General features: G+C 44.2%; 1 protein-coding gene across 1 annotated transcript in view; it reads right to left on the minus strand.

Annotated features, from left to right (window-relative positions):
• Positions 1 to 2,520: 2,520 nt before the first annotated feature.
• Positions 2,521 to 13,786, minus strand: part of ccdc146 (coiled-coil domain containing 146) — a gene marked incomplete at both ends in the record, with an annotated part of 101,013 nt that continues 89,747 nt past the window's right edge. Inside the window, 6 exons of the mRNA XM_083661960.1 lie at positions 2,521 to 2,692; positions 3,231 to 3,430; positions 7,082 to 7,204; positions 8,548 to 8,673; positions 9,704 to 9,841; positions 10,128 to 10,259. Coding sequence (XP_083518086.1) covers positions 2,521 to 2,692; positions 3,231 to 3,430; positions 7,082 to 7,204; positions 8,548 to 8,673; positions 9,704 to 9,841; positions 10,128 to 10,259 — 891 coding nt within the window. The remainder of the gene's footprint in view (positions 2,693 to 3,230; positions 3,431 to 7,081; positions 7,205 to 8,547; positions 8,674 to 9,703; positions 9,842 to 10,127; positions 10,260 to 13,786) is intronic.

Here is a 13,786-nt window from a genome sequence, read left to right on the forward strand (position 1 = left end):
TTCAAACACTGAGAAAACATGTTTGGAAGCTGTCTGACCCTCTGACCCAGTGGTGTTTAGAGTTTGACAGCCACATGAAGCTGATGAGGTCGTGGGTTCAATCCTGGATACAGGGTCACTTTTGAAAACACATTTGACAAGTAAAGAGTGAAAAGCGCAGATGAAGTCTTCTGAACCGGAAAAACCCAGTGGCGCGTGTTGTTTACATACATTCAGGTACATAGTGTACCTGAAAGTTAGAGGTTGTGGGTTCGAGCCTGAGTCAGTCAGTGAGTTTTGAGGTCTGACAGCCAGAGGCAAGACTTAAACGCGCTCAGAGAAGAGCAGTGATTGTGAAGGGAACCTGCTGGTGTGATGGATTGTCTGAGAACGTGCCCTGGTTCAATTCCCGCTCCACTGCCAGTAACTTCGCTTCACTCTACTGACAACAATAACATCAGAATTATTCTATTTGCCAAGGTATGTTTTCACATACTAGGAATTTGTCTTGGTCTGGTTGGTGCTCACTGCTCATGTAACATTGATAAGAACAAAATATGATACATAAACAAATGAGATATAAAGGATCTAAGGAGATTATAAAATATAAAATTATTCCGATTTTAACAGATATAGACAGTATTAACATATATAAACAGTATTAACATAATATAAGCAGTACAACAGCTAGGTGAGGTAGCCTAAGCCTAGGTTTGCTGTTTACAGAATATGTAATAACATCAGTGAGAACATCAGAACCATCAACCTTCTGCATGACAAGCAGCCACTCTACCTCTCTGAGCTATAGCCAGACTTCCTCCATCTCATTCATCAGTGCTCAAAGTAATGGTCGGCTGTATTTCAAATCATGAGAGACTAGTAAGAACTTGAAGGTTCAATAAAATTGAATGATACAATAAACAAATTAACAAAGTTTGGCATATGACTCCATGATATGACAACGCTCCTCCTGAGATGTGAGAGGGTGTTCGTGATCTATATAGGATAGAGAATCCCCCCATAGGGAATTCTTCAGGAGTCATGACATTGGTGGTGGCAGGGGAGGAGGTGGGGCGAAACTGCTTCAGCGAAGATCACAGCAATTGTGAGGTGAAAACACATGAGTAACGTAACGACATGGTCAAAACACTGCCCGCTTAGTAATGTGAGGTGAAAACACATGAGTAACGTGAGTAACGACATGGTCAAAACACTCCCCGCTTAGTCATTGGCTCAGCGGAAAAGCGAGGGAAAGGAATGGCTTGAGCTGATTGGCTCAGTGGAAGAGCGAGGGAAAGGAATGGCTTGAGCTGATTGGCTATTGCCAGAGAGGGAAAGCGTGGGTGACTGTGAATGGACGGGGGAGAGGCATGAATGAAAGGGGGGCGTGCATAGCAATGTATGGGGTGTTAACCTGAGCTGGTGCAGAGGTAGTCTTCATGATTGAAATTAGTCTGAGACATCACTACTGCATCTCTTAGCAACAACCGCATTACTTGTGCTTTACATTCATCGACTTATAATTGTTACATGATGTGAATGAAAAGACCTGACTTTCAGCTGATGTAGTTACCTTTGCCCTCTAAGCTCTTGTGTGCCACTCTAGTTTCATGACCTCTGGAATTGAACTGGAAACCCAACCACGAATGGACTCAAAGCCTCAGTCTTCTGATAGGAAGTTGGACACCTTACCCATTAGGCCACATGGTCTCACTGCTGAAGGATTGTCACTGGAAAAAGGGGTTTTGTTTCTCTTTTTAACTTCAGTGTTTCTGTCAGCCTTCTGTAGCGTAGCTTCATGCTGCCTTCACGGGAATAGGAAGACAATTAAATTAGCATACACTTTACTGATGGGGGCAGTATGAGGTTGAGAACCACTGTGCTGGGTATAAACTCCAAACTGTTTATTGGCAACAAGACACGAGCAAGGCTGTGAGAGGATGAAGTAGTGAAGTTTGGTAGTTACAGTATCACACACACACACACACACACACACACACACACACACACACACACACACACACACGTGCCATGTTCTCGTTCCTCCCTTACTGCAAGGAGGCTGTAAACAAGCCCTTGCCAGTAAAAAATTAAATAAACAATACAACCAGATGTGGTGGAACGCTCCACGATGCATGCACAGACGCGCGCGCGCACACACACACACACACACACACACACACACACAAACCAGACAGTTGGAAAGAATAGAGATGAGAGGCGTGCTGAAAGCATAGCTTTTTTTAATAAGAATACCTTGCACTAGTTGAAAATCCAAACACATAAATTATGAATGAACAAACCCCAAGGCAGATGTCAATGTCTATTATCCATATCTATATAAGTGTGTGTGTGTGTGTGTGTGTGTGTGTGTGTGTGTGTGGGGAGGATCTTTTATTTGTCTAAAAACTAATGCAAGTATGTCCAATTTAGTATTTTTAGGTTAAATTAAATTTGTATTGCAGCTGTTATAGCAGCTTTAGACTTATAGAGATACTACAGATCGGACTATTGAGGTTTAAGATCTGACATCTGTTCAGCTCAGCAGGCTGCAACAAGGTGAAGCACGCAGGTCACTGGATAGGGCTGTGGGTCGCTGAGACGCAGACCCACTCTGGAAGACAGCTTGCCATGATTCTTCACAGTTGAACTCAGCAGGATAGGGAGGTTGTAGCAGCCAGGAAACAGACAAAGACCAGGGACTGTTTTGCACCTGGGACACCAAGTGAATGTAATCACCTGCAATCAACTCCCTGGTTCCATTACCAGTAATAATCTAGATCCTGACAGCCAAGATTGAGAACCACTGTTATATAAAGTATGCCCGCCTATGCATTAATAACATGCCAGAAAATCAATAGTTTTGTTGAGGAAATGCGGATCTTTAACTGTGATTGTTTATTAACTTTAACTGTGATTGTTTATGAACTTTTAGAAATAAAATATGCTTGATAAGAGTCATTGATTGGTCTGTCATGCTACATAGGTGCAATAAGGTATCTCCCAACATTTGATAAAATTGCCCTGGAAATTATCCAAAATGCCCCCAAAATATATTTCACAGGGGCAAAAATGGCCCTCGTTTAAAAAAGTTAGACACCGTTAATTTTGATCTCCAATTAATCAGAAAAAAAAGTCCTTGTAGTACAAGGACAGAAAAATGGTTGCCATGATTACACCACCAACAAATAACACATTTGGAAAGCCCGGGATGTCAAATATACATGTACCGTATTTATTATTTTTATTACATATCGACTTCTTTTTGTTTCGGGTTGCGGAAGTGCCGCATGTTGGCACCTGGTTTGGAGGGTTTGAAGGGGGCCAAGGCTCCGTAGGGCTTGGGCAGCGGCAGCAGGGAGTCTGTCTGGGGGATGTACGCATCGGGACGGGCCTCAGCTGTGGTGTACACTCCACTGGGTAACAGCTTCTTTTGCTCTTCCTCAGCCAGCTACACACACACACACACACACATACACACACACACGCAAATGCACGGGGTACAGTTTCAGTATTTGATGTAAGATTGCATGACCTTGGATAAAAAAGGTTCACTTTGCTGAATTCTGATCATGTAAATATATTAATTAAGTCTGCATTTTTTGTTTGTTTGTTTGTTTTAATTATCTCAAGACGAAGCCAGGACAACAAAGAACAGCTGCAAATCTATGAGCTTAGAATATCAAGGCTAGTTGAAGTTTGATTCATGGACAAACATTTTTCTTTATTCATTTTAATTATTAAATGTGCATATTAACAAGGTTATACTAGTGGTGCTCTATGGGATATAATGTACGGGAAACTTTCACACATATCTCAAAACGTGAATGCTGATGGAACGTTGTTATTGTGAAGGGACTCACACTGACTTCTATTCACAAATTGATAACCAGTATTATTGACTGTGGAATGCTTTGTCAACGCTGGTCTCTTCTGGCTGGTCAGTGGCTGATGTAACATGAAATCTAATCTGCTTATTCCAAATGTTCTGTACAGACCTCATACAAAACACCTCAGCCAGCCTACAGTAAGATAGAGTTTGTGTGTTTACATGCAGCCTAAGCCCTTGTTCACACAGGACGCCGAACGTAAGCAGAACTGAAGCTTGAAGCAGGCACAAGCTGGACGTACGCCTAACCATTCACACAAGAAGCCTTCTCTTTTCCTCTCAGCGCCTACTCCCACGCCTTGAACCCGCCCACAACTCCCATTGACTTCATGCCTGGCTTCTAGGGGTGTCACGATACCCTCAGTTCACGATACGATACGATACACGATATTGGGTTCACGATAACGATACGATACGATATTTATTAGTTTTTTACAAAACTTGAATAACGAAAATATATGACTGGAAAAATAGTCTTATTTGACAGGGCACTATTTACAGCGACACACAGGGAGGAGAGAGCGGAAGCCGCTCTGATTGACATGGTCGGAGCCAATGACAGAGCTTGTATAATGCTAGCTCTCTGGGCAGAGGTTTGCTAAGCGGAACACAAACTTCCTCGCGCTGCCCGCCTGGAGTATGTCCCGGGAGGGTTGGGGTTTTTGAACTATGAATGATGCAATAAGCTACTCTAGTTGAGGCCAACAATAAAATAATAATACATTATATTAGCAAAATATGGGCCCTTTAACAAGGATGCCTAAATGAAACTTGTGGGTTCAGCGTAGGTAGAGCTTAGGTTGAGCGTTGCTTTGGTGTCCTGTGTGAACGGGGGTTAATAATCTGTTAGTAGGATTTCTCATTAACAACAACAACAAAAAAGTTACCTCATTGAGACTATTGGTAATGTTACTAACAATTCTTTCATGTAACTGTTGTTAGCCAGACTAATATCCAGGATATCTATTAGTGATTAATTCACATCAACTGATCTCATGTAAACACCTCAACCAGACTAGCCTAACAATTTTAACACAGCCGGACAATATAATAACAGGACCAATTTACTCTAACGCTGGACGTATATTTTGACTGTGGCTGGTAAAGTCCTCTTCCATTGCTTCTGGCAGGCAAAAAAAAAAAAAAAATCTCTACTGAGAATTTGGCTGATAAAATAGCTCAAGACCACGAGATCTGCCAAAGCATTAGTGAAATACAGAATAAACCTGGGCTTCCTGCTCTCAGCACTGCACCCTCTCTTTCACCACTCAATGGCGATGTGAGTGAACTGTCCCCAAATCTCACTGAAACTTCAAAGTGATGGCGCTTTTCTCATACATAAACTGTTTATCCCCTGGCATGTGTTCAGAGCAACAGACACAAAACAAGGAATACAAGTGTTGAAGGCAAAACAAAGTAAAGTAACAAAACAGGAACTGAAGTGTGGGAGTGTTTACATTTACATGTTACATTTTAAGCTGATGGTCTTATCCAGAGCAATTTACAATGAGCACAAGAGTAGAACAAGCTTCAATCCTTAGATCGGCAACATTTAAAGCGAGGAGTGCAATGGTCAAAGCCTCATCATCACCCTGACAACAGCCCAGTCAAGATCTTTATGACTTGGTTTATTTTTCATCTTCCTATGTTTCAGTCAGATTGGGTAATGTTATCCAGTTGTGATTCGCGTGTAGAAGCAGCATGGTGTCTTTTTGGCCATGGGTTAGGGTGCTTTCACACTGGTGCCCAGGTACCGTTCCCAAGCACACTTGTCCCCAAATTGACCCCCGTTTCGTAACATTTTGACGAGTGTGAACGTTGCGTTCTGTTCCGTTCCACGCCCGGGTGCGCAACAGGAAACCGTGACAGGATCCACTTGAAAAGGTGGTCTGGGGAGCGCTTTGGCGTGCCCGGGCACGGAACACTTGCGAGTGTGAAAGCCAACGGTTCTGAACCACATAGACAACACACGGAGCAAGGATAAACTCCAGGCATAGTTGATGACGTAAGTGCACTCTGTTCCGTTTCCGAACGCAGAAGAAATATTGTAATGTGAAAGCTGACCAGGGGGGGGGGGCAATCGTTCGCGGGTGCAGAACGGAACGGAACGGAATGAAAGCAATCGTTCCCAGTGAGAAAGCAGCCTTAGAATCAGTCACTAAACTGGCTGCAGATAATTTGATTGGTTTCAGACAGAACTGATCTCAGTGTAAGCATGAATGAATGTGTGTACCTCTATATGAGCCTTAAAGCTGGGATTGGTAACTTTTTTTTTAACCCATTGATACCTGATGCAGCATTTGCGTGTATATCCCTAATTTGTGTGCGTATCCCTTTAAGACCGTGAACCGCGGTTAACGCGGTTCGCGGTCTTAAAGGGATACACACACAAATGCTGCGTCAGATATCAATGGGTTAATGAACAATCGTTACATTGAAGCCATTGCCAAACGAGTTCCCACAATATTGATTAAGCCTATCAGTGCCACATCTCTCTCTGTATTCCACAGTAGACCAGAGTTTTCAATCTGGTGTCGCGCGGCGACATTCCTGCGCTGGCCTGGAGTCGTGCTGCGCTTCTACACTTTCCGACACGATCGGACTGAATGTATCAAATTCTGAAGTGAAACGACTCATTTTGCAAAACTATTTATCCACGTTTTACAGCCCTGACGGAGTAGGCTAGTCTAGCCTATGACAAATGCTGCATTCACAAGCGGCTCGGATTGTCCCATTTATTTCCCGAGTTGGGAAGCCATTCTTCCCCGGTGTGTTCTATTTTATTGCTCAGACCGTTTAAACAACACATTTAAGCTGTTTCTAGCTTTTGTGTGACAACAAAGAGCAAAGCAAACGGTCTGGAACTCATTTTCACGACACCACATGAATGCAGCGCATGTACTCTCACTGCCAGAAGGGGGAGACAAAAGTTCCGCACTAGAGCTTTAATCAATTCCAGTCCAGTGTTTGTGTGTGTGTTAAGAATGGTAAGAACTCCCTCTTCTGTTTGTCTCAGTTGCCGTGTGTGTTTGTGTGTGTGTGTGTGTTTGTGTGTGTGTGTGTGTGTGTGTGTGTGTGCACACACGCGCGCGCAGTGTTTACACACGTCCCATTCTCCTGTTTGTCAGCTTGTATAGTCTCATTGTCCCTCAAGACGTTAATCAAGTCCTGCCCAGTGACCTTCTGAGTGTGTGTGTGTGTGTATGTTTATACCCTCTCTCTCTCCTGTTTGTCCCTCTGCCTCCTCCTCTCGTCGCGGAGATGTTTCCTCCGCACCTCTTCCATCTCGGGACAGGGTGGCAGGCCCTGCTCCAGCCGCTGCTTATACGTCTCCAGCTGGAACACAGGGGAGAGACGCTCACTTTATATTCCTATCACTCAGTTCACTCTGCATTCTCCAGCTCCACTCAGTCAAACCCTTCTGCACAACACATGGTGCTATTCATGTCACACTTCTACTTTTTTTATCAAGTTTTTTCAGATTTTATTCCCATTTTCTCCCCAATTGTACTTGGCCAATTCCCCCTGCTGTCCCGGTCATTGCTCCACCCCCTCTGCCGATCTGGCAAGAGTTGTAGACTGGCATTATGCTTCTTCCAATACATGTGCAGTTACCAGACGCTTCTTTTCACCTGACAGCGAGGAGTTTCACTGGCAGGACATAGCGCGTGGGAGGATCTCGCGCGCTATTCCCCCCAGTTCCCCTCCCCCAAAACAGACCGACCAGAGGAGGCGCTAGTGCAGTGATCAGGACGCGTGTATACTTTTCCCAATGGAGTTTAGATGAAATCACGCCCAAAACTCATTTGATTGGTCGCCCTCTCATACGCTGTCCTCCGCCACCCCTGACAACAAACTATGGTAAACAGCAGAGGCCATTCCGCTGCATGTGCCACCCCGAACGCCTCTCTTTACAGCCAGGCAGGCACCGGTCAAAGACAACTCTTTCCCCGAAGTCCAGTGTGTTTTCCCCGTTCCCCCGGTAAAGTATACATGTGACCAGGACACATACCATCCACAAAGTGACACGGGGACTCGAACCTGCGACCCGGACGCCCATATTCATGTCAGAATCTCAGTTAAGTTATGTCTCTGCATTTTCCACATCTGACTGCGTCCGTGTCGGGGTGCAGGCATTCATCTTCATGTCATTAACACGAACCTTGAAAAAACTGAACACCAATTGAAAATGTGTTTTCCTAGACCCACTCTCCATACAAACCAGTGTTAGATTTTCAAATCAGGCAAGGAAATAGGAGCTGTGATTATATTTACCCCCTTCGATTGACAGCTTCTGGCGTTACACCCCGAAATGATATAGCTCTTTTTTGTGTTGATGATTATCACGGGATATGCCTTGTGATGCCTGGTGCTTGCCAGCAGATCACACTCATACACTCTCGCTTATTATCAAACTCAATTCTCCAATGCATCACTTCTCTCTGTGTTTGTTAACATTGCATTTTATCATAGTATTTTTATTTTTATTTTATTTAAACAAACAACACTTTGTGTTATGATGCGCAAATAAGCTATCAATCAATTGCAGTGGGACACACGTCCTTTCTGCTCTCTTCCACTGTGTTCAGTGGACAGTCAGTGACAGGGCTAATGGGAAAGACAGTGGCAGAAGGGGACACCTTGGGACATGGTGTGTGAGTGACTGGGACACCTCTGACCTGGAGCCTTTTCTCCTCGGCCTTTTCTTCCTCAGCCAAGAAAGTCGATTTGGCCACCGAAACCTCTGCAGTGAGCGCCTTCACCTGCGTGTCCAGGTCTCGTAGATGAGACCGCCTGTCATTCAGCTGGATGCAGACAACATGCACACACACACACACACACACACACACACACACACACACACACACACACACACACACACACACACACACACACACACACACACAGATAGATAAGGTCAAGATACAGTAAAGGTCACAGAAGTTAGGCCCCTTGCAAAATGAATGGAGTTCATTCATTGAGAGGGATGACACACAACACAACACCACCACAACCACAACACAACACAACACAACACAGATAAACTGTGGCTGGCACATTACATGTACAGTTACACAACATGCACATCCTGACGCTGCAGGCTGAGGGTGGTTGCCTCCACGTCCTGCATTAAAATGGTGTAACGCACACCTAGGAGTTCATAGAAGCTGAGGTAGCGAGTTGAACAACGTTTACTGTGCTGTTTGATTAAACAGCTGTGCAGGTTGTGGAGCGGATGAATTTACAACATGTGATTAGACTTGAGCCAGACTACGTGTGCATTATACGGTTTTAATGCACACCTGCCGGCCAATCACAAACGAGTATTCACCCATGACCGTGGTATAAGCCCCATTGCACTGGCACCCATGGTGAGGTTATCTAGTGTAATGAAAGGACTTGTTGCTAGTGCGTGTGAGAGACTGAGAGAGAAGGTGAAAGAGGCAGAGAGAGGTACTGTAGAAAGAGACAGAGAGAGAGAGAGAGAGAGAAAGAGACAGAGAGAGAGAGAGAGAGAGAGAGAGAGAAAGAGACAGAGAGAGAGAGAGAGAGAGAGAAAGAGACAGAGAGAGAGAGAGAGAGAGAGAGAGGTTTAGCATTTAATGCTTTGTGAACTCAATGACTAAGTAAATGATATTATGTAAGTAATTCTGCGTGTGTGAATGTGTCTTTGTGAGTGTGTGCACTGTGCATGTGTCTGTGTGTATGTGTGTGTGTGTGTGTGTGTGTGTGTGTGTGTGTGTGTGTTTGCACACGTGCGTGCGCGTGTGTGCATGTGTGTGTGTGTGTGTGTGTGCGTGTCTGTGTGTGTGTATGTAGGTGTGTCCCCCATACCTTCTTAGCCAGTTGCAGCCTGTCCAGTTTGCTGTTTTGGCTCTGCTCTCTGAGTGGCTGGCAGAGCCGCTTCACCTGATCCAGGCGGAGATTTGTTTCTGATAGCTTCTCCTCACGCTCTGCTAGACACGCCTCCAGCTGCACGCACGCACACGCACACACACACACACACACACACACACACACACACACACACACACACACACACGATTATGGTCTTGCTACAGAGTTTTGAAATTGTAAAATAAAAAAGGATGCATATTTGCACACACACATGCACACACGCATGTACGCACGCACGCACGCACGCACACACGCACACACGCACACACACACACACACACACACACACACACACACACACACACACACACACACACACACACACACACACACACACACACACACTAATGCTGTACTGCACCTGCTCAATTTTTTGGACCAGTCCCTCATTTATGGGATCTTCGTGTATTTGGTCTCTGTTTGCGTGGCTCTCCTGCTCCTGGGCATCTAGTGCTTTCTCTAGCCCCAATCTCTGGTCCTGAGCTTTTATTAACTGAGCAGAGAGAGAGAGAGAGAGAGAGACAGAGAGAGAGAGAGAGAGAGAGAGAGAGAGAGAGAGTTCAAATGTAAGGAAAGACAGAAACACACACTGTAGCGTTCTCCAGCATATTCATTTCAAGAAGTAGTAGTACACGCCAATCCACATGCATGTAAGCACACACACACACACACACACACAGACACGCATGCGCCCCCGCGCACATATACAAGCAGGCCAAACTGTAGCCAGTTTTCATATAAAATAGTCCAAGCTCAGGTGTCTATTGAAATTCTGTTTTGGAGAAAAATAATACAATTAACATAAATGAATAAGGAAACAACATGAAAGTATAATAGGAAGAAGTGTAGAATGAGTCTGCCACTGCCTGTGTTTTGAGTGCCTTGTCCTCTAGCTATTTAAGAAGCTTATTGCACTGGGGATTTAAAAATGCTTATTAAGACATTTCTCAGCTAAAATGTGGTGCCTGTGTAAAAACTGTTTCCCGCTTGGTGACAAGTCGCTGGCAAAGTGTGATAAGAAAAACCAAAATTGAAAACGCCACAGGATCCCTCACAGGAACTGGCTTTTATATTGTGACATCCCTGAAGAAGCTAAGGCACACAAGAAAGAAGACAAGAAAGACAAGTTAAAAGACTGCAGACAGACATAAAGGAAGCAGCAGGACAAGAGAAAGACTTTGAAAAAGAGTGACTGGACAAGCTGACACGCTTCTACAATGAGGACACTTTGCTGCTGAAGGACATTGGCTGTTGTGGGGATTGATCCTGTGAACTATTGGAGACACAGTGGTTTCTCTCACCACTACCCCACAGAATGAACAGGTGATGCCAAGTAAGAACACACTAAAACCATCTACATCTTCCCGCTATTACTGAAGTACATTCAAACATGTAAGCACTATGGGACCGTATAGCTTTCATCTGAATCCGGCTGCTCAGTCTATTTCCCAGGAAAGGCAGGTGGCTATAGACTATGGAGGTGTGTGAGGAGATAGGTGGCCTCTTAACCTGTGCAGGAACTAGGGAAGGAAATGAGCAATTAGCACAGCTAACGTGCTATAGGGAAGTCAATGCAATTGCTCAATGGCCCTATTAAAATATAGATATACAAATGTATATGAACATAAAACCATTAAGGAGGCATGGAAACAGACAGGAAAAAGTGGAGTGATTAGAAAATAGAACAGCAGAAAGTGAGATGACAGAGGAGAGGAAAAAAAGATAATAAGTCATAAGAAGAAAGAGAGAATACATGAGAGAATAAAAATAGGTTCCTGGGGAGAAGGGAGAGAGAGGCAAACACAAGTGAACAGACATGATTAGAAAGACCGCAAAAAATAGACAAGTGAGAGGAGAAAAACAGTGGAGAAATGATGGCGACAGGAGGTCTGACCTGAGATGACCAGCCTTATGAAACAGCTTCTCTTCACCCAACCATGCAGCGTATATCCGTATGTGTGTACGTGCGTCTGTGTATGTTTCTACACATCTAATGTGTGTGTGTGTGTGTGTGTGTGTGTGTGTGTGTGTGTGTGTGTGTGTGTGTGTGTGTGTGTGTGTGTGTGCGTGTCAGACATGAAAGACAGCGTGGAACAAAGTGATGATTCTTGTTTTCTCTGCCTTCATGGAAGAGATGAATCCCATCTTTGTGATGCAAACAGACAGGCAGTCTGATTAAGAGAGTAGGTGCACAGCCCCTTACCAGAGATGCTTCCCCCATCAACGTCATATGACTGAGTTTAAACTTGGCGATACCGGATTGTTGTCATGTGATTAAAGTGCTTTGAAGTGTTTGGAAGGACGCTGAAGAAGAAAGAGAATGAGAGGCAGATAGAGAAAACGACAGAAAGTAGCCGATATGCGGAAGAGGCAGATGTATTCACAGAGAGGGTGATAGAAGACTGACAGGTGGAGGAAGATAAAGTGAGAAAGAGCAAATGAAAGCAAAAAGAACAGCATGAACGAGTGAGCGCAGAAGGGAGAGAGATAGGAAGTGAAAGCAGACAAGAACGAGACAGAATGACAAAGAGAGAGAGAGAGAGAGAGCTGGTCAGAAAGAGAAAGTAGGGCTGGAGACAGAAGTGAACAGAGACAAGAAGATACATCAGAAAGTAAGACCTTGTTAATGCTTCAGATCAATTTAAAAACCAAAATAAAGTTTCTAAGGAAGCTAAGGCTCCGAAAATACACACTCAAAATAGCATAGACTGTATAAAATATGGACGTCATGATGTCATGGAAAGTAAATAATATGGACGTAGCTATACTGTGACGTCACCCATTGGTTTATGGACTCCCGTTTTGAAGCCTAGTGTGGCCTGTCGCCATCTTGGGGTCATTGCACAGCTCGCACGAGACGGGGAGTTTCCCAGAACCGCAGCTCTGCCTGCTATTGGTCCATGGTCACTGATCAGCAAACTGCGCAACACTGGACAGGCGACCTGTCAATCACCCCCAAAACATAGTAATCTATTTAACTCTAAACGGGTAAGTTATATATAAATTCACCCACGTACAGTTATGAAAGTTGAAATTAGCTATATAGGCCAAAACCATGTTTCCAACCAGCCTGTAAACATGCTTAATCTGGTTATAAATTCGGGCATTTTACCATGGGGTTAAAAGGGAACGACTCCCTTTGGTATACAGCCTCAAGTGGCCATTCAAGGAACTACAGCTTTCGTATCACTTCCACGGCTTCCTATGTCAATGCTTGAACTAGCCCACTGATCATGACAGCTCTTCAAAAGTGAAGCCAAAACATCTTGATCGCCCCCCTTGTGGCTGGTCCCAGTATAGATCATAAGTCCCGCCCCCTCCATGTTAGCGGATGGGACATGAGCCAAACAAAAAAATCAAAGTACACGTAAAAGAAATTCCCCCAAAGATGGTCTCTGTTGTTTTAGGTAGTTCTTATCACGCTTCAAGTGATCATTTTGATCAGAAGTTTGTTTTTAATTTGTTATTTGACGATATAAAACCCCCGTCAGACGGCGGCACAGCTGAGGGGGTTCAGCCCGACTCTACTGCGCATACTCCGGTTGCAAATTACATCAGAAAAGCAAGATGGCAGCTTGCGGAAACATATTGTAGCTTCACTTTTGCATAGCGGTAGGAAGCGGATGCATGTCGTCCATACTATAGAGTCAATGAACAATAGGAAATGAATTGTTAAGGGATATTATTAATCGGCCGGCCGATTAATTGGGGCCGATTATTGGCATTTTTTATTAATCGGCATCGGCCTGCAAAAAAAAAAAAAAAAAAAAAAAAAAATTTTTTTTTGCAGGCCAGGCCAGGCCAGGCCACCAGGCATTTGCCCGACGTGCCCGATTATGCAGTCCGCCACTGAATGTGAGTCTTCTCATGCACCCATGAGCCTACTGTAACGTTACGTTTCCTCAGTCACCACCATCTTCTGCAAACACACTTCTCCCATCAAATGACAGCAAATCTAAACAGTTACATTATTATTATTATTGTTAATGTATAGAACAGTGCATGAATGAGTTCTCTGAC

The sequence above is a fragment of the Poromitra crassiceps genome, assembly GCF_964638095.1.
Source record: "Poromitra crassiceps genome assembly, chromosome: 2".
NCBI lineage: Eukaryota > Metazoa > Chordata > Actinopteri > Beryciformes > Melamphaidae > Poromitra > Poromitra crassiceps.